The sequence below is a fragment of the Episyrphus balteatus genome, chromosome 2, assembly GCF_945859705.1.
Source record: "Episyrphus balteatus chromosome 2, idEpiBalt1.1, whole genome shotgun sequence".
Lineage (NCBI taxonomy): Eukaryota > Metazoa > Arthropoda > Insecta > Diptera > Syrphidae > Episyrphus > Episyrphus balteatus.
The window spans coordinates 126,010,271-126,032,085 of record NC_079135.1 but is presented as its reverse complement, the minus strand read 5'-3'; the positions used below and the strand labels follow the sequence as shown (position 1 = coordinate 126,032,085).

General features: G+C 31.3%; 1 protein-coding gene across 6 annotated transcripts in view; it reads right to left on the bottom strand.

Moving 5' to 3' along the window:
• LOC129911371 (kinesin-like protein Klp10A) overlaps window positions 1-21,815 on the bottom strand; it is a 52,971-nt gene that overhangs the window by 26,515 nt on the left and 4,641 nt on the right. The window contains exons 1-2 of one of the 6 annotated variants that reach the window (XM_055989154.1): window positions 19,037-19,113; window positions 17,792-18,234 (exon numbers count right to left, since the gene is read on the bottom strand). In XM_055989154.1, the coding sequence (XP_055845129.1) occupies window positions 17,792-17,840 (49 nt within the window). In that variant the 5' untranslated portion in view covers window positions 17,841-18,234; window positions 19,037-19,113. Of the gene's footprint in view, window positions 1-17,791; window positions 18,310-18,950; window positions 19,114-21,815 lie in introns of those variants that run through there. The other 5 variants (XM_055989151.1, XM_055989155.1, XM_055989153.1 and 2 more) reach the window with 5 other exon arrangements.

Sequence of the window (21,815 nt, the reverse complement as noted above, 5' to 3'; positions counted from 1 at the left end):
TTATTGTCAAATAAGGTAGTGTTGCCTTGATAAATTGTTATTACAACTTTATATACTTCTCTTGTTACTAACATTTTTAAAATAAAATCAGTGTTACCATTTGGAAATACACTGCTGCAAAAAATTAGCGGAACTCTGACAAAGAGTGAAATTTTTATTGGAAAAATCTCAGATTTAATATGGCATTTCCCATTACAATCTGGAAAAAATCGGATCGAGATTCAAATATCTGGCTCTGGATTTTTCTCAAGTTTCACACATATCGCTCATTTACTTGAATACTGTCATAACTCAAAAGTTATTAATGCAGAGGTCATTGGAATAAAATAATCTTTAATCCTGCAAGGAGCATTTCTTTTTAATACATTCAGTGTCGGTTATATATTTGCAGCCGAAGAAAAATCTCCTAGTTTCTATTAAAACCGGAAAATTAAATTAAAACCAAGAAAATGAAAACAAAAAATTCTTTCCCTCAGGTTACAACAAACTGCATAGTGCATATGACAACAAAGTTCTCTCTATGCGGCAAGCGGCATATAATTTAATTGAAAAAGCTAGTACGAGGTATCAACTTCGCAAGACTTTTCATATTCATATCAAAACTTTGATTCCTGCTTCTATCTTTACGACATATTTTAGTGTGTTGGAAGGCAGGTTTTTTTTTCTGCTTAAAAGGAAAGATTTTTAATGCTCCTTGGAACAAATATGTGATCGACCGTAGAGTGAACAGTTCCATCTTGAAATTCTTTTGTTAACTAGTTTTTGGTTATCCATACCCAAGTCGATGTTGCAGAATTGGGGTATATATTTTGTATGAATTACACTGGTCAACAAGGTTTTTGCCACAAGAACCAAAATATACTTTTCTAGTAGTTTTTGGGGTGCTGTATTCGAATTTTAAGTCAGAAAAATTTGATTGGCTTTCGTTTTTGAAATATTACCGTTAGAAAATGTCAAAAAACTTAATTTTGGCTGTTTTCGAGGTTATGTTTTTATGTGGAGTAATTAATTGTGAATAAATTTGTAACGGTGCCTATAAGAGCTAGTTTTATTCTTTCAAAAAATGTTTAAATCTTTCCGATATCTCTTTTATTGCCCGAGATATTTAAAATTTAAGTAGCGGTCTTTGAATCAGAAACAACACTGGCCAACCAAATTACACTTTTTTGCCACAAGAATCAAAATATACTTTTCTGAAGGTTTTTGGGTTGCTGAACTCGAATCCACAATCAGAAAAATTCTATTAGCCTTCGTTCTTAACATATTACCGTTATAAAATGCAAAAAGGGTTTTTTTTATAACGGTTATATTTCAAGAACGGAGGCTAATAGAATTTTTCCGATTGCGGATTTGAGTTCAGCAACTTGAAAACCTTCAGAAAAGTATATTTTGGTTCTTGTGGCAAAAAAAAAGTTAAATTTTGTTGACCAGTGTTGTTAAGAAAGCCTATTGTACGATTAAGATTAAGATTAGGGTGAGGGGTGGGAATAATTCGTCTTATCACTGCGGCCTCTGGTGGGCTTATTGTGATTTCCCCTCTTTAAAGTTAACGTAGAAATCCTGAGTTTATAAAACTTTATATGTTTTTGGGTGAACTAGCGATAGTACTCCGTATTTCGCGTACTTCCTTTCATTCGAATAGATACAAATTGGGGATTTCTCAAACTTTTGAGGATTCCACGATGTAAGTTCAATAGTTTCGTACTTATAAACCTCAACAGGTATTGCGTTGGAGTCTGTCGCCTTGCTATTTTTTAAGCGTTTTAAAAGAAAAGTGCTATCGTACTATATTTTCGTATAAAACTGGGTCATTCCAATATTTGCTTTAGATTTAAGAAATGCAGCTGTGCGTATTCTAATGGAATCTGCTATCAAATGGTAGATCCGAGCCATCCCCATGTGCGCCTTATTCATTTGCTGAGGACCGGGAAACTAATAAAATGTGGAGTTATTGCAAAGAAGTCATTTAATAAGTTGCTTGCCTATTTACAACACTCAATTATCATTGTCAAATTACAGAACCCAATCTTTGTTTGGTGCAATAATCAAAAGTCGTTACCATTTAAGTTCTTAATCCAAGGCTCAGTGTTCGTTTACATTTAAATTTTGTTCATTACTTGCACTTATTACTTACAACAAGTCAAGCTTACCTTCACAAGTGCTAGTAGGTAAAATAAAGCCAATTGTTAGGTCAATTTTTTTTTTAATACTTTAATTACTGAATTCAAAGCATTGATGTACCAAAAATTTACGCGAGTTGCCAAATTGATACAAACGGGTCAGTGTGCTTCCTTGATTCATAAAACAACCAAAAAGTACATAGAACACAAAAAACTTTTCTAGAATCCAAAAAGGAATACAACCCGAGAGAATGAAGTGTATACCATTTCTTTAAAATTAATGAAAAATGCTAGAATCTTTATTTACAAAAAAAAAATATCTTCAGCTGAAAATCCGATTTTTTCTAAAAATCATTAGAATATTATTAAGTAAGTTAAACAATTCGTCTCCATACTGCAAAAGTATGGTTGAAAAAACAATCAATAAACTGGCAACTCTAATCCATGAGAGTTCATTGAATTTATTCTCTCGGTCGTTGTATTTTATTTGAAGGACAGTCACTGTCTACGAGCGCAAGTGCACATATTATATACAAAGCAAAAAAGCCTGATCTCATTTCCGTGACTCCTAGCATCTCAAAAAATGGACAAGTGCGCGCGCATCTCTTGATCTAGCAAAACCAATGATGATAAGCCTTCTCACATATCACACTTTACAATGACTTTGACTATAGAAATTGCAACACCGTTTTAGATACAGCTTTGTATATCAAAGCTGTGTGTAGCGCTATTTACACCTACAATTATAGTGATTTCCTTACACAAATCCCCATATAAGTAAACTTGTTTCTTAAAATAAAATAAATTTAAAAAAAAAAAGAAAGAAAAATCAAAACGTCGAGTCACGTTTATATTCATTCTCTTTTTTTTTTTCTTGTTGTATTTATTCGTGGTCGCTTGGACGACAACGACTACGACAAGTTTTTCAAACTATTCGCGTCTCGACTTGAACGTGTTACTATAATGATGACTCATTTTGCGAGGTTTTTAGCAAAAAGGCAACCATAGTTAAGTTTCAACTACATAAAACCTTGGCTACGCAGTATTCACAGTACATGAATTGAACTCTCAACGTTAAGCCAACAACAACAATAAAGGCCGATGTCGCCTCCTTTGTGTGTTTCAATCTTTCATTCTTTCTGGAAGTCTTGTATCTATCTATATTATGCCCCCGTTTTAGCAACCGTGCTCTATCTTTTGTTGGTTGGTTTGTAGTAAGCTTTGTATATGCTTTGGAACAATTATATTACTGACTGGCTCTTCTCATGCTTGAGCGGATTTTCACAATTTTATAGGTGAAGTGTGTTGATGAGAGGAGAGAACTTGCCTCCCGTCACCGCCCGAGCCAACATCATTCGTCGCCGGTTCTCTGTCGATCAATTACAAGCTCAATGCAGTGTTAAATCTATATTCTTGTAGAACAACAACAACAAAAACCGCCTACCTTAACTATAAAAAAGAAATAAAAAAATAAAATTATGTTATGCAATCATATCGTCGTCGTGGTATAGTCAAGTCGTCACAAAAGACCGAGGGTGGTGTGTACATGAAAGAGCAAATATGCTGAGTTCCATTCCATCATTCATGCTGCGTGTTTTGTGCCCCAGATAAAGTGGGCTAGCAAGCATAAATCAATTGCCCGCCCGCTTGTGTTTATTTCCAAGGGGTGGTTGCATGTTCCTTACCTACATCCACAACGCAAACAAGAATAGCTTGCAGTTAGAAGAAAGATAAAAACCAACTTTTAGAAAGAAAAAAAAAAGAAAATACCTTTGCTTGCTTGAGTTAAACACTTTTCATTATTTGAAGCAGAGGAGTGGAAGACACTTTTTTCAAAAAAGTAAAAAAGTAAAAAAAAAAAAAAACAAACATCGGAAAACGTTTTTATGGATTTTTAACAAACATCTTTGTGTATTCGAATACAATCTTTTCTCATTTTTTTGTATTTCCTTACTCGCATTTATGGTTTTAGGAAAAAAAGAACACAAATTAGTAGTAGTTTGATGTAGTCGTCGCATGAAATTATGGTCTTGACCTAGTTTAATTAAGTTTAAAAACTAAAAGTTTATTTTTGGTTTGTTTGTCGATTATAAAAACCTTTTATGGCAAATTACATGAATGTGTCTTATTTTTGGAAAAAAGATTAATAGCATGTTTTGAATTCATAATTGAATTTGTGTGTGTTTTACCGGTTTGTAGGTATCTTTTTTTGGTGACTGAATTTTATTACCGAGAAAATAAATGTTTATGAATGAGATTATAAGTGTTTTGTTCTTTTTCTTGTCAAAAATAAAATCACTTCTTTATAAATAAAATTAATTAGCATTCTGTTAGTCATTATATGGAGTGTGAGGATTAAGTGGAATAGGTCAAATTTTTGTTTTTATTTTAATTTAAAAAGTTTGAGTATAAAAGCGTTACTGGTTTTTGTTTAAACAGGTATTTTCCATAATATTGCAACAATAAATGTAGGTGGAAAATATTGAATCGTTCAAAATGAATTGTATTCAATTTGACTTTCAGAGAAGAGAAGCGTTGTTTGCATGAAGGCTTATAAAATGCAATGACCTACGTACTATATCATGGCACGTCAGACCTTTTTATTACCGTTACGTGTATATCTGGATGACTCAATATTATTGATGTAAATTGGCAGAAACAGGGGCTTCCGCATGTTCATTTGCTTATAAGAGAGCCCATAACAAGTTAAGTTATCGACCTGTTGAGCATGCGAAACAAACTATCCCAGATTTTCCCTCTAAGGAATTACTTAAAATCTTCACATACGCATAATTTAAAGCCATCGGGTAATCATGTGAAGAAATTGTTCTATTTAAACCGGGCAATTCCATGGTAACTCACGTTACATTCACACAAATTTCCAATAAATAAATAGATTTTTTTTTTTGTCAATTTTAATATAAATTGATACGAAAATACTGCCCATGAATGTAGCATAACTGTTACTTTCATAATCAAGCAAAACATTTTTGTGTAATTTAAGCATTTGCTAAGAAAAAATAAAAGTGTGTTGGTAATACCTACACGTTACAATAATCAGACACGAGTTTTAAGAATCCCACAGTATGAAGTTTTTCTGTGAAATTAAGAATCTTAATTTGTTTTCAATTGTCACCGTCAATATTAGATTCATCTTGTTTTCCGTGGGCTTGTTCTTCTGTCACGTTCATGTAAAGTTAAGTTTTTACAAGTTTTTTCTTACTGAATTTATAGAGAGGAACCACTATGCGGCTCTGGTGTGGCAATTTTTTAAGGTGTGGCAATTTGTTAAGGTCACAAAAACTCATCGTCATTACTATTGTAAGGCGATTGGAAATTTAATTCGTTTAAGCTCGAATGGCGAACGGCTTTCATTCCGAATTCTGGGATTAAGAACTTTCGCACCTTTTAACATTACTTTGAGTTCGTGAATCACTTGCATTTTTGTCGCCAGCTGTTATTTGTGCACCTGGAACCTTACAGTCGACAATTTGAGGCATGTGTATCATGATGATTGATGACTTTGCAACGACTTCAGGACTCTACTAAAATAACATGTCTTAAAAAGGTCACTTAAGAAAGTATAGTTAAATGGATTATTTCAAGGTGTATCATTTTCGTAAAGTTGTTTAAAAGTTTAACTACTTTTTAACGCTGAAGAAGCAGCACTTTTCGATGGCAAACTAAGAAAATAACATTTATCTTCAAAGCAAGGATGAAATTTTGTAATAATAAGAAATAGTTATCCCCGAAACTGAATTTCAATTTTAATCCAGCAGCAAAAATCAGTTTAGAACTCTTTAAAAGTTTTCCTCGAAAAATAAAACAAAAATCAGTTTAATCAACGAATTTATTCAAACCCTTCTTGATTTTGTGTATAACCTAGTGGGTAAATTAAATAAAAAATGATGAGTTCCTGATGAGAATGGTTGAATTCCCATTTCATTGTATCCACTTCAATATGAATACATTAGTTAAATTATATAAAAAAAAAACAAATCTTATGTAAAAGTTAAGACCTCAATTCCCTAACTTACTTTGCTACAATTTTAAAAGCATTAAATTCAAAACACATGATCCTAATTCATAATAAGTTGAACAAAACTAAACTCATTTTATTATCATACCTGGTGCATAGGATAACGAACGCCAAATTAATAATCCGGAAACAAATAATATCACAAGTTCAATCATTTTTTCAAAAATGTTTCTATTCACGTCTCGTTTGTTTAAATATTACACAACCCACAAAGTTTAGACTTAAACGTAATAATGAAGTATACAAATTGGTTAGCAAAATTTCCAAATCATAGAAAAGAGATAAATTAACGCGCAACAAAATTGAATTTGCAATTGTGTTGTGTCCGTTCAAATTGCACCGGCAAATAGACTACTTTCACTTTTTTCAACAATATAAAGTAATTTTGCATTTAACAAAAAATGAAAAAAAAAAAAAAAAAATAAAACAAAATAGAGAAAAATTGTTACAGCTTTGACCGAAGTATAATCGAGTTGAAAAATAGAAGAAGAAAAACAAAAAAAACGTGCACCTCTGTTGAACCACAACAACAAAGCATTTAGTATGTGCCTACTGCCTATATGCTTCCTCTTGGCCGTTTGCCTTTTTGAATTACAATACAAAAGGTTAAGTGCATACTCTGCATTGAAAGCCTTTATTTTTTCAGTCTTTTTCTTCTTCTATAAAAAAAATGAACACACGAAACAGATAGATAGATGAGGTGCCGCCAAGAGGAGGCATCAGTTCATTTAATCAAAAATAGAGTCAATCTCCCAAACTAGACGCATTTTACCCATCTACCCGCGCAATGTGACGAGAACACATCAGAAATATATAGCTTCTCTTGACAAGGAGGAGGAGGAAGAATTGCATAGCTTGGGTGCTTGTCTATCTTTATGTTTTGTGTTCATTTTATTTCATATAGATAGTTGGCCAAGACACTCTTATAAAAAAAAAATCCAGTTCTATTGTGTAAACTCAGTACGTTACCATACACGACCAGAGATTGGGTTCTTTTATGGAAGTTTCCGGTTTTTTTTTTTTTTTTATTTATATTTTTTTTTTTTGTGAGGTTTCGCATCCAAATATGGAATTGAATATACACAAAAGTCGTGTGCAAAGTTTTTCCTAGAATAAACTATATTCAAAAAAAAGCAGCGGGGAAAACTAAGTTGAACAAAAAAAAAATAAAACACAATCCAAACAATGTCAGAGTCAAGTTTAAAAGATTTTATACAAATTCTGGGGGAAATAAAGGAGTTGTTTTTTTTTAGTGGGATAGGCAGGGGGCAGAAAAGGGGTACTTTGCTAGCTAGATCATTTAAAGTTTGAATAGAATGTCATCTTCAAAAACAATCGAGGTTTGGAAAAGTTGAAGGTCAAAAAAACAGGAAGTTTTTATTTTTGAAAGGATAATGGAATGTTCTATAAATCTAACCTAAAAACAATGCTAATGTAAAGCAATTACCAAGGCAAAGGAGAGAAAAAAGCAAAAACAAAAGATTGAACTTAATGATGAACCAAAAAAGAAATTCACAACACAACACAAATTATTAATAATTCATCGTTAACTTTTTGATTATTTAATTTTTTTTGTATTCACTTTTAATAATAAAAACAAATATGATTTATTATTTACTGTTAAAATGATTTAAAATTAAAATTCAATTTTCCAAACTTTCTGAAACAGAATATCTTTAACTACTTGTGATTGATTTCACTGTAAATTGTCAACTGTTTATTCTGTATTGCTTCCGGCGAATATATCTAATTTATTTTGTTTAGTTTATACCTTGTAAGTTTGTACATTATTTTGATTTGTTGCTATTAAAGTCGTTTATGGAACTAGGTGTTCGATTCATTATTATTTTTGTTGTGATTTACGTTAGATAAAAGATACAAAATGATACAAAAGAAGATTTGAATCTTTTGTAATGTGTTTCCATTCAGGTTCATCAAAAAAAAAAAAAAAGTATTTGAAATTTTCGAGATTAAGAATTACTTCTAAGTTATAAGAGAAGAGACTTGATGACGTGAGTAGAACAAATATTTTGTGAGCTGCCGATACAAGTTGAGTTATCTTCCACAAATTGGTCCTGCGAACTATTTTTTTTATTAATTTTTAACCAACTTAGCGTTGGCTGCAGTTATGAAGAGGGATATCGTCGGTGAAACCAGAAAAGTGTGTGACTCCAAATTTTCAGAAAATTAGATTTGAATGCCATCTGTTAGACAAACCTAATATCTACCGTTCCATAAACCATTGTATATATATTAATTAAGAATATATATACTATGCATAAACTCAGAATCCCCTTAAAGTTCATAGTTTTTATTTTATTAGCAAATTAGAAAATGAAAACTCATACAAATGCCTTCAAAACGATTTTGTTTTTTTGCTCTCCTATAAAATGTGCTAAAATGGAGTTACACACTTTTCTGGTTTCACCGACGATATGTATTTTTTCGTCTATATTGCTTGAGAAGTATTTATTTTTTTTAAGGATTCTTCACAATAGTTGCAATTTAAAATTTCTCTCGTACTTTAGTATGAACTATTGATATTTTATATCTTCAAACAGATATATTTACTAAAGAAAACTCAGTAGATACTACTCTATTGGAAAAAGAATTAGTTCGGCAAATTGGAATCAAGTAAGTAGTAAGTAAGTAAGTAAGTAAGTAATTCATTTATTGGTTTGTTTCTTTAAATACTATTTACAAATTTTTACAATGAATTCTAAAGCTTTGGCTTTGCCGTCAGCTCAAATTGGAATCAACTTGGAGATATTAAATTAAGACACTTTTTCTACACGTTTTTCGTCATACCGGACTTCCACATATCCCTTATCACCAGCAACCGCAATCTACGTCTAGAGTCTAGATAGTATTTATATACTATCCTAAAGAAATGATAGACTCTATTTAGATTTGGAAGATAAAGACCGTTCTCAGGTCAGTTGCTAGATAATAGAAATAGAAGTATATCGTGAGGCAGAAGAACATAAACATCAGGCCCACGAGCACATGTTTGTTGATATAATGTTCTTGACATCAATATTATTTATGATGCTGTGCTTTGACAATATATTTCAATATTTTGATGTTAAGTCACTTTTAATGTGCCTGCGCAAAAAAGTTCTTGTTGTCATCCGTGAGCTAGTCTCAACCTCCGGTATTAAATGAAAAATATTTACATCCTAAGGAATTTTGTCTTTCCGCGGAATATTTCAGTTTGAACAGACAATTCTATCTGCAAAAATATGACGCTGCTATGGGTTTTCCCTGCCTCCTTTGAGAATGTGGATGCAGAATTTTAATAGAAAGCTCTCTCTGGAGCCCAATTATGCAATTCTACAAAAAATGTGTCCGAATTTGCATCTCAAATTTGGATCTCTGATCGATTTGTGTTCGTTTACAGAGAATAGCCCGTGAAAGACTGCAAGAACTTTTCTAAAGAATGATGTAAATACGAAGCTTATAGTGCGAAACTGAACTAAGCTGTCAGCTTTGCACATTACAGGTTAACGTGACGGTTAGATTTCAGTACACTACCCTCTAATCTTGTGAGTAAGACATTGATAATCCATGCCAAAAACAACAAACCCACTGACTCCGAGCATATGTAGGAGAGGAATGCTGCCTTAGGAATATCATGTGTGAACTGCAATACTTAGATTGATAACATTTGGGCAAGCAGATCAAGCATAAACTGGGGGGTCATTCCGTAATTTTGAAAACGATAATCGAATCGATGATAATCGTTTTACAGTTTGAGAATCTTTAAAGCTATTTTAAGTCATTTCTGATTCAATATTTCCTAAATAGTTTATATAAATAAAAGTTTTCGTATCCTTAGAAGTCGTATTAGTCTAGGTGATTTAGTAGTTGTCTCTTACTCGGGTGTCCGAGGTTCGATTTCTGAAATTGAAATTGTTTTTTTTTTTATTTTCTCAATAATCGTCAATAATCGTCAATAAATAAACGATAGCTAAATAGGTCTCGTTTTTGGAGAATTTATTCGTTTTTGGATGTAATATTTGATTTTTTTAAAGTGTTTAGGAATTAATTCCAATCACCGATTAAATTGCAAACTCCACTAACAAAAAAAAAATATTAATGATTAATTTCTACAAATAACCATAATGTTAGAGTAAATTATTTTAATATGTGTAACAAAACACTTTAAGCATATTCCAAAATTATATTCAATGTATGTAAGTTTTGACTTTTGGGTTATTAAAAAAATTCATATTGATTCAGCTATAGCAAAATTTTTCGACGTTTAAACGCACTAATTTTGGAAAATGAAAATTTTCAAAAATTAAATAGGTACGATACGAATAAGAAGGCAACTTAAAGACAAATCAAATCCTTTGTCTCTTAATAGCAATAAAAATTGGGAAAATAGCTGGTCTTCTGGCTCTCCTTTGCTTTTCGATACATTCTTTCATAATAACGATAATTATATTTTGCAAGTATTATTATTTTCTTAAAAGTCATTAAGCAAATATTTGGCACCAGTAGTATGCACATGATGGCAAACAAATCTGAACAAAAGAACTCGAAAAAAAGCAAAACCTGTTTTGGATCTATGTCAGCAATTAAAACAAAAATTCTCTTCGAATAAATTCAACTTTTTTCCCCCAAATGACTGACAACCTAATTTTAGCTTCCAGCATTTTAACGATTATTATGAATGAAATGTTCATATTTCTATGTGGTGTGTATATGCATGTAAACTGTACATGAATAAACTTTCACATTACAAGTTTTATTTTTGTTTATCATTTTCTTTTTCCTTTTTAAAGTATTTAATTTTAAAAAATAAAAAAAAAATATATTCTTCTCATTCTCTTTACACTTGATTATTTCTATTCAACTGAACTGACATTCCATTCAGATTGTCCGAGATTGATATAAAAATTCTAAAAGCTTTCACGCTTAACTGAGAAGACAAAAAAATAATAGTAAGCAAATGCTAAAGAGAAGACTACAAAAAATTCTATTTATGAAATGAAACCTGAAAAATAAAATTAAAAGCGAAATGGTACGTCATCGGAAATGAGTTACCTTTCACATTGTTGGAAATTCATGCATCAGTATCTAATTTCAGAAGCCGCTTAACATAAAAATAAATTACTAACCGATTCTAGTTAACTAACGTCGCATATATCGTTTCTGAGTTGGAACAACAACAAAAACCACAAAAAAGAAAAGTTCTTTCATGACGATTTTATTATGAAACTGGGCGATAAATCTTATCACTTTGATTATATTCGAACTTTACACCTTCATCAACTTGTGCAGAGGGATTAAGACTTTTTTTTTTTTGTGTATTTCTACCCTCTCACGTCCAATTTGTTTTTCCAAGTTTTCTCTCTCTTTGCTGCTGAATAAGAAATGAATTTGACTTTGCTACAATTCACTTCAACTTTCTTCTCAACCCTCTCTCCACAAAGAGCTTAAGGGTGCGAACACGATGAAACAAATTGATAAAGGTGAAACACAATTCAGCACCTTGTTTATCGTTTCCCCTCAACACATTTTGTTGCAGGCATCTCATCAAATATTTAGCACACATTTGGATAAGGGCTATTAATTATTTTTTTACAGTTTAATAATTTAACTTTCAACGAATATTTGGCATGGAATCTTTAAAAATAGCTTAATTAAGAGAAAACAGAGCAAAGGAAAAAACTAGATTATGGAATTTTCTTTGACTAAATAATGTCGTCTATCCAAATGCCGTTGTGTCGTCAGCATCGTCACTTAAATTTGCAGCACTCCACCACTCGGCGGCATGTGTGCTCATGCATTTTTATTCTAAATATCAAAAAGTGCGTAACAAGATTGATGCACAGAGGCAAGACAAGGCAACATCAAGTCTCTTCTAGCTACCGCCGCCGCGCCTCTTTGCTGCCGGTCGGTTGTTTCTACTAAAAATGTATTTCTTTGTTGCGTTTGTATTGTGTGCAAAAGAAAGTCATTGACCCTTTCCAATTGAATGAGCACACAGAAATTGTGACGGTGACGTCGCGGTGACGGCATATTAATAACAAACAAAAAAAATATAGAAACGAACCAAAAAAAAAAGTAAGAGAAGCGTGCTTTTTGGTCTCCTCCACACTGCGTGTTTTATAATTATAATTAATTTTTATGTCTAGATGTATAAGTTGTGTGTGAAAACTTAAAAAACAACAAACGATGAATCTTCACAGAGACTACTCGTATCTATCCCACACACCATCTTAAGAATAAATATTAAAATGTACTTCATCTTTTGAATTTCAGATTTGGATTCGGATACGAATTAGAGAAAGACATGTTTGTTTCTTTTTTCGTCGTGGCATTGGGCGCCATGGAGAGAGATCGACTATTTCTTTTTCTTATTTGTGTGCACTCCAAAACTATTTTTAAGTATTTCCATTGACCTACGGAAAAAAAACATGGTTGTTTGTTAGGAAAAAAAGATATAAATTGAAGGGGCTACCACAACAATATTTTACTTGAGGCAATTTGAGTGTACCTACTCTCTCTCACAAAACACTTGGCCTTGTACCAATTTTGTGTCCATAAATGTATTTTAGTTTGTTGCTCAACTCTCAAGCTTTTTGAAAATGCTCTTTTCAGTCTTGCACTAAGATTGGGTGAAATATTGTGTTACTCTAAGTTGCGATATAATTGATTAATATGAAAAGTATGCTATTAAACTTTACCTTGACATTGAGATTTTGAAAAGTAAACAATTTGTACACACTTGCGATATTTTTATTTAATAAGATTGCAACTTCCATTTGAATCAAGTTTTCATAACAAATACCTACATAAGTCTTATCCTAGACAGGTTGGAAAGTATCAACAGTCTGAAAGACTATCTTTTTTAACCTCCTTTACTTTTATACAGGCACAATTGATCTTCGATAATCCTTTTGCAGTTACAACAAAATCAGAAATGTATCGATTGTCGTGTTCCTCATCAGCTGATGTAGTGTCGTCTTAAAAACTCTTTCTTCAACGCTTTCTCGACTCTCGTTTTCGAAACAACTTTTTTGGTTGTTTAGAAAACGCAAACATAACTTTTAAAGAAATTAAGATAGTCATGATATTGAAGTATAGTACTTTAAAAATATAAATATTTGTTCCTATCGAAATACCAATGTAGTCACTCGAAACGTAAACGATATTCGACAAAAATCGTCCGTTTTTTGCTTCACGTAACTCTGTCTCTATCATTATCACTACCATCTCGTAAAATTGTTTTTTTTTTTTTGTTTTTTGTTTTTTTTTGTTAACATTATTAGCATAAAAATAAATCCAATTTATAAAAAAAATCGCGATATTCAGAATAACACAACGATTGTATAAAACACAACGATTTTTTAAATGTAAAAAGTTATGAAAAATGCAACTCTCTAGTCTCAGGCATGAAAATTCAAATTTCATTTTCGTTTTTCAAACATTTTAACGTGTATATTAAACAAAATATGCAAAATTTAAGGAATTTTCATTCATTTACATACAAATGTAGATAAAATAAAATACCTTTTAGATATTATTTTGCTCCAGCTTTAAGATCAGTTGGACGATCCTAAAAATTTTACGGAACGATATAAGCCAAATATGGAAATATAAGCGTAATACGGACCATGGAAGGTACGACAAACTGTGGGTCGCTTTAACCGATAACTTTAATGCTCACCATTGCTCAACAACTTCAGATGTTACTGAAGCTCGTGTCCAAAACATCAATGCACTTAATCAGTGATTTTAGTTACTATTCATTCCTGTCCAAATTATTGAAAGAAAATTTTGAAATCGTGAAAACGATATCGTTTAATAAAAAGTGATTACCGTGCCCAGTGCACACAAATTTTCCAGATTTCTTGGCTTAATGAACCCAAACTCATAAAATTTAATATAAACCTTTCTGGCAAATTTTAAAAATTGTTGGGCAGTGTTAACGTTTTAAAGTGAAGCAAGATGCTTAATTTAGACCAAGCTTAACGGAAAATTTATTTAATCAGGGATAACTGATGTAAACAGTTTTGTATGATGTTCAAATACACATTTTGCATCAAGTACACATTTTGCATTTAAGTGGACACAAGCGTCCATAGGTTTTTATCAAAACCAACTTCTACTCGCACCTTTCCGCGGTGAATATCGAGTACCTAGTCCCTTAACCTAAGATTGTATAAAACCCCAGCAGAAAGTTGTTAGCGTTAGCAAACGAGTGAGGAAGGGGGAAGTGTTTCCACTAAGGCACTTTTCCTTGGATCCGGACGGCAGCGAAAGAATTTCCTAGATAAAATCAACAGTTCCAGTTAGGATAAACTAATAAACACTTTATATGATCAGCTTGGATATATTATGACATTATGAGCTAAGGCGAATAAAGAGCGGCTTGTCGTCCTGGTGGATTTTGGCATATGAAATAGTTTATTTTGACACAACATTTATTTCGGTATTCTGTGTTCAAGGATAATCACATCAGCTGATAATAGTGTTTTCTTTCCCCTTAAAAACAAAAAAAATGTTTGGCACCCTACGAGCTTCAACAAATGTACACTTGATCAATAAATTACATCAGTTTCTCTTTCTTTTATCAAAGAAAGTTTTGCAATTAATTTCAAAGTTTTTTTTCCCAACAGAACACTCTACTTTAAAGAAACTTTATTCTGTTTCAATAACATGCAACTTTAGGAATACCTAAAACCTACTCATTAAATTAAAACTTGCAAAACCTTTAAATCGTTATCTTCTACAAACTTAAACTACTATAAATCTTATTTGAAATACCTAAACAGTGGAAGCTAGGTATGTGTTTGTTTGAGTTCAGATTATTTGCCACACCACAACACCGTCCCACCGATTTGATTTCGTGATTTAAAAAAAAAAAACGCCTACAACACAATCACCACCATCGCCAATCTATACCTACATTACCAAAAACGAAGTAACAAAAAAAAAAGTAACGCAAAAATGGGTTTCCTATTAGAATTCGAAGATAGAGAGCTGCTACTAGACTGTTTTTTATTAAATTTATCATCTTCGCAAATAAAATTTGTTATTGTAAAAATGTAGAGATACTAGTAATAAAAAAAGGGCCGAACCAAATAAAGCAATTCGCAAAAAAAATAAATAAAATTAAATAAAATCTACGTATACTGTATACACAACGTAATAAAGTTTAAAACTGTTTTATTACTTTAACCAAACCGCAAAGTAAAAAGGTAGGTAGAAGGTATACTTCCACGACAAAGTGACCAAATCAAAATCGGTCCATGGAACAACTCCAACTTTAACTCCAACGATCAACAAGCAAAAAAAAAAAAACAAATATAAAAAAAACTACCATTTCTCAAGTCGAGTCTTAAAAAAAAGAGAGTGTAGTAGACGTGTTATAGATACGGTGACCATATTTCTGAGAGCGAAACCGGGGACAAAAAAAGTAAAGTTTCTTAAAACCAAAAACCACTGTTTTCTTGTTTTCCCTACAAAGTATATTTAAAATTTTAAATAAAATAAAATGAACAACTGGGTCGCTCGTTACCTTGATAAACTGCCCAAATAAACATTTTAAGGAAAAAATTGATTTTGTTATTTGAATTTTTAGAAAATTCAAAAATGCAGTTATATTACAATAATTGTAATAAATATAACGTGTGCAAAGTTTAATCAAAATCGTTAGAACCGTTTTCGAGAAAGTTGCAAAAATTAAAAAAAAAATGTATGGAAGGTGCGCTTTCTAAGTGAGATAAAAAAAATTTTCAAAATTCCATAAAAATCATCTGTACCAAATTATAAAAAAAATCCGTAAACCCGTTCAGGCTGTGGAAATGTGTACAGGGGGACACACAGACGCACAGTGCGGTGATTGTATGGAGTTGGTGGACAAAAATCAATTTTCCAAAAAGGAATTGACTTTGCAAAGAAAAATTTGTTGTAGATGTAATTTAAAAACAAATTCTAAAAAAATTGACAACATTTTTACGCCCACTTTTGTATATGATTTTTTATATCGAAAAAACGGCGTGGACCATTTAGACCAAATCTAGTAAATTTGATTATCTAGATGAGTGCAACAATAAAAAAAAATTGTTTCGACTCTTTACGCCTCCTGCCACGCCCACTTTTGTAAATGATTGTTAATAGAGAAAAAAAAATGATAATAAAAAATAGTGAAACCAACATTTTTGGTTGAAAAAATTTATAGAAAAAAAAAACATATCTTAAAAACGGTTTGCACCATTTGCAAAAAATTGAGGAAATTTGATTATCTAAATGAGTTAAAAAATATAAAATAGTTTTGACCCTTTCCGGCCTCTGCCACGCCCACCTTAGTGACTAAAGGCTAAACGATTGCAAATTTTCCTTTTTTTCGTTCATCAAGTGGCGATACAATTTGCAGATAGGTTAAAATGCTATCAGGAGGTGTAAATCTATTTTTAAGCTTTTCAAAGAAAGCATGAACATTGCTTCCATCGTCGTTAAAGGTTTAAGTCAAAAAACTTAGTTTGGATTTTAAATCATTTGTTTATCTTCAATTCATACAGAATAACTCAATTCATATTCATAACATATTCAATTTGTGATTTTTTATAAAACAAATCCACTTTTATAAATTTGTAATTTTTTTAAAGATTAAAGAAAAAAGCGATAAAAAGCAGTTCTTTATACATTGCTTCCATTTTGGATCAAGATTTATGTCGAAAGTTAATTCTAAAACACTTTTATGTGACAGTTGCTAGTACTTAACTTATTCAAAATAAACTTAATAACTTCATCTTCTCCCCTGGTTTTGCCAAAACAAATCCACCTTTCAAAAAGTTGTTCATTTTTTATGGTCTGACTTTGTCTTACAAATAGTCAAATATTTTGAAGGTTAGCAAAAGTTAGCAATAAAACTAAACGTGTTCTCAAAGAACAATAACAACACAAGATAATGCCATAAATAATTGTGCTACAATTTGCTACTACAACTTGTAGCTTTAATTTAGATAAAATTTTATGCCTTAAAAAGGAACTTTTTTCGATAATTCACTAAAATTCAAATTTATTTAAAAAATTGAATATAACTACTCATACAAATTTAAAGTAAAAAGTAAAAAATCATAGTAAAAATCAGAGAATGTGCAAATACGGGACAATTGAGGAGGTGATTTTCAAAACCTGCTATTGGGGAGAAAATAGAAAAAAATACACGAATTGAATTCAATCAAAAATAAATTTCTGCGGAGAAGCGGGACAGTGCCGGGAAAACCGGGACGGATGGTCACCGTAGTTATAGAGGAACTCTACACTGTGGATTGTGGGTCTAATTGCGAGACACAAACAAAAGACCAAAGACTTTGCAATGACTCATTTTATTTGGTATATTTGTGACGGGAACTTCAATTTTTTGCATTCGCAAACTGTCCAAGTTTCTCTGATGTGACTTTTTATAGCATTTTTGCCACCAGCTGTTAGTCATTTTATTTCTCATTTTTTTTTTTTAACACCAACATTTTTGCATCATGAAAAAAAAAAGATTTTTATTTGATTATAATGATGACGAGGAAGAAGACAACGACCAAGATAAACCTTTTTTATTTTTTTAAATTTAAGAAAAAAGAAAAAAAAATATAAAAATTCAAAAAATAATACTCACCGTCAGTTCTCTTGATTTTAACACTTTGCCCAACTTCGATTAGATCCATTTTTGCTATTGTTGTTGTTGTTGTTGTTGCCAAAAGAGCTTCTCTCCTTGTTCTTAGCTCTGAGCTGACGACGACTTTGAGCTGCTGCTTGTTGCTACAGCGCCTGGTGTTCGTTTCCAAGTTTCTTTGATATTTCTTATTATTTTGTGTGGGCTTTGCCTCAGCTTAGCTTGGCAATCTTTTTCTTTTTTTTTTTTTTCTTTCTTTTTTTTCAACAAATTTGCTGCCGTGTATATTTGTTGTATGAGTGGGTTATAAAGTTTCGATCGTGGGGAGGACACACCGAGAGAAAGAAGGGAAGCAGATAAAAATTGATTTGCAATTTTTTTTTTTTTTTATATATTGACTCAGTCGACGACAGTAACTATGAGAAAAATTCACCCAGAATTGTTTGCTAAATTAAATAAAATATAATATTCTTTTCTTAATTTTTCTTTTTCTAAATTGAGAAAGTTTTTTAGAAAAAAACAACAAAATTAGATTGACGTGGAAAGAAAAAAGTAATTTTTCATATTCGACAAAATATAAAAAAAAAAAAAAAAACCCAACCAACTATGATTTTAAGTTTTTTCTAATTTTTTTTTTTTTTTTTTTTTCAAAATCAAATCAAAAAGAGAAGCAAAAAACGACAACCAAAAGTAGTTAAAAAATTAAACAAAAAAAAAAAAACAATGCAAGCAGCTGGAGGAAATCGATTCGATTGTGAGTTGAGTTGTGAGGAAAGATTGCGACACACTTGGTCTTCGGTCTTCCTCTTTTTGAGAAAATAAATTAAACTGAAACTGGCATCAATTTTGTTTCTATTTTCTTATTTTACTTAAAACTAAATACAATTTAAGATACAAAAATAATTAGGTACAAAATACAAAAGATTTATTTGCAATTTAAGAACAAAAAAAACTAAAATTGGAGAATCTTCTTTTCTAGAGTTCTAGTTTTGTGTTGCTTGGACTTGGAAGCCCCCAAAGTAGGTAAAAAAAAACTATAATCGACAAATCGAGTGGAGTGAAAAAAAAACAACAAAAGACTTTAATTCTAAAGGCGCTTTTCTTTTGTGTTTTAGTTTTTATTTAATTATTTAAAAGTATTTATATGGAAAGTAGATTTTACACTGTGTTGTGGGTTCTTTTTTTGTTTTTTCAAGGAAGAGTATTTTTTTTTATTTTTCGTTTTTTTTTTGTATAATTTTTTTTTACACGAAACGAACAACACACAAATTACCCGATTGATAGCGAAATGCACAGAGTAGTCGACGACTCGCTGTCGTTCCCATTGGTTTTTTTTTCATATGGGTTTTTTTAATGAAAAATGAAGGCGATGTTTTTTTCTTTCATCTTGCTTGTTGTAGTTGTAGTTGGGTGTGCGTGCAGCAGCAGTAGTGTGCGATGTTTTTTTTGACTTGGGTTTGTTTGATTGAACATTTGGGATATTTATAAATTTTTGATGAAGGAAATTTCCCCGAACAAACTACGTCGTTTGATTTTCGCAACAAATCACTTCAAATTGCAGAAAATGAGTGAAATATTGGCGATTGTTAAAGTTGAAATGCGCTACCGGTGGTCAAAACAAAAACTAAAATAAACAGGACGGAAGGAGCTAGCATACGACATTTTACTTTTTTTTTGTTAGGACTTTTGACATGGACGCCATTTTTAGAAATACATAACGTAAACATCCGTCCTGTTAAAATTAGTTCAAAAGTTGAAACTACGGCGCTAGTAGTACGTGCTCCAATCGCCAATTCACGGGGCACAATTTGTCTACGAAGTTTAGGCATAACATAAAAACCGTGTTTTATTGGTACTCAGTATTTTAGTGAGTAAACATTTTATGCTGTAAACAACAAAAAACTATTACTTTTATTTATTATTAATAATCCTTTATTGTTGAAGGGTCAAAAATGTTTAATAGCCTTTTTCCACTGAGCTAAAACGCGGTTATGGCAAAAAAAAAATCCAAAACCTGTACCAAAACTCATGTTTTAACATACATTTCTGCTCAGCAGATTTGTTCGTAAAACACAAGTTTTATATAAAACCACTTAAAACCTGAAAAATTAAAGAATTCAGCTCTCTATTGCGGTGAATTTGGGTGAACTAAAACTATCTTTGTCCTTCTTTGTCTTTAAAGAAAACACGAAACAAGAATAAGATGTTGTGTGATGACTTGAACTATGGCGTTTGGAAGAAATGGTTATCAAATTAAACGAAAAAAAATAATACTACGTTTCCAGTTTCCACCTACGCTGAATCCGAGATTTAGCTAAGTAGATGTACAATAAATCTCGAGATTTATTTTAAATCTACTTCGCTAAATCTCAGATATGGGTTCAGCTACCCTAAATCTAAAATGTTCACCTACTTTCAATCCGAGATTTAGAATAAAACTCGAGATTTATGATAAATCTACTTAGCTAAATCTCGGTTTTACGGTAGGTGGAAACGTAGTATAATTTACAAGATTTTATTCACTGTTTATATGTTATTAAATGTTTTCTTTTTACTTGTTTAATAAAAAACAATAGAATACCGTTCAAAAGAGTGCGTTTTTATCTTTGTTTGCCATTAATTTTGAGGGTTCTGGGGTGTTGCAGAATTAAAATAATTAAAATGTCAAACGAAAACCTGAAAATTTCCGGTGGGAACACATTTCAAGTTTTCAAAAAAATTTTGTCGAAAACCGCGTTTTGGATCTGGTGGGAAAAGGCTATAAGTTTAGAAAAAAATCCTCTATAAAACAACAAATAAAAACTTTTGTTTATACTTTCCCGTGAAAAATTTTACTGAGCTAAGTACTGAGTTATCAAAAAAACACGGCTGAAATTATAAATGAATTCCGATCTTTACGTCTTGTGAAAAACGTGTGTCCAGTGAAGTTAGGGTGTCATAAAACGCCAAAATGTATTGAATTTATACTTTTGTGCTAGTAAAAATTTACTTTTTTGAAATGAAATGTCGCAGGGATTAACTAGTAGCACCATCTAGTGCTCATAATAATTGAATCGTTTATTTTCAAAGCATGATAAGTCCACTTTTTTTCAAAATTCGTTTTTTTAACTGAATATGTTCTTGGGGGATAACCACACCTGCCTTCAAAATATGAAGCATCTACACAGTCTATATTCGATTTTACAGCTAAGCGAAAAAAAATTTTTATTGTCAAAACATCATAAAAGTCCCGGACTTATCATCTTTTGAAAATAAACAGCAACTTTTTTATGAGTAATTGACTACACATAGAGAAGCTGACTACTGTCTCAGAATCTTAACTTGAAAGCTTCTTTCAAGTAAAATAACTACTCGAAACATTATATTCTATTCCCAAATGCAATTGTATATTCATTTTAAAACTAATTTCACATTCGTTTATTTTCAAAGTATGATAAGTCCAAAATCGTTTTTATTTTTTATCTTTTAAACAATCGGTCCAAAAAGTAAATACCAAACGATATTCTGTAGCTAGGTAAAAGTTCTACAAAATATATTTTTTATACATTTTGCTACACTTAACAAAAGAAGATAGAACGTTTTTTTCTTCTCCTGAAAAATTTGAAATCATGGACTTATCATGTTTTGAAAATAAATGATTCAATTGTAAAACAGTTTTGTTATGGTATGAACCTACTATTTATTTCTGTGCAGAAAACAAGAAGTAAGTACAGAAATGTATGTCTGAAAATAACAATAATCTAGAAAGGAGAATGGGCAATTTTGTATGGAACCTGGACGCTCCGCGGCCAAGAACGATTTTGTTATTTTTTGATGTAGTTAAATCTTACATACATTGTGCAGAAGTTTTATCCTTCTAACGTTCTTCACAAACGGATGAAATGCATTTTTGCATTTAAAAGTTAATGCAAATTGTCTCAATGTTTAAAATTGAACGTGTATTTCAAGTGCAAGATATGATCCTGAAGACCTTTATCTTGGATATCCAACCAATAGAACCCAAAATATTGGCTTTTTAAAACATCAA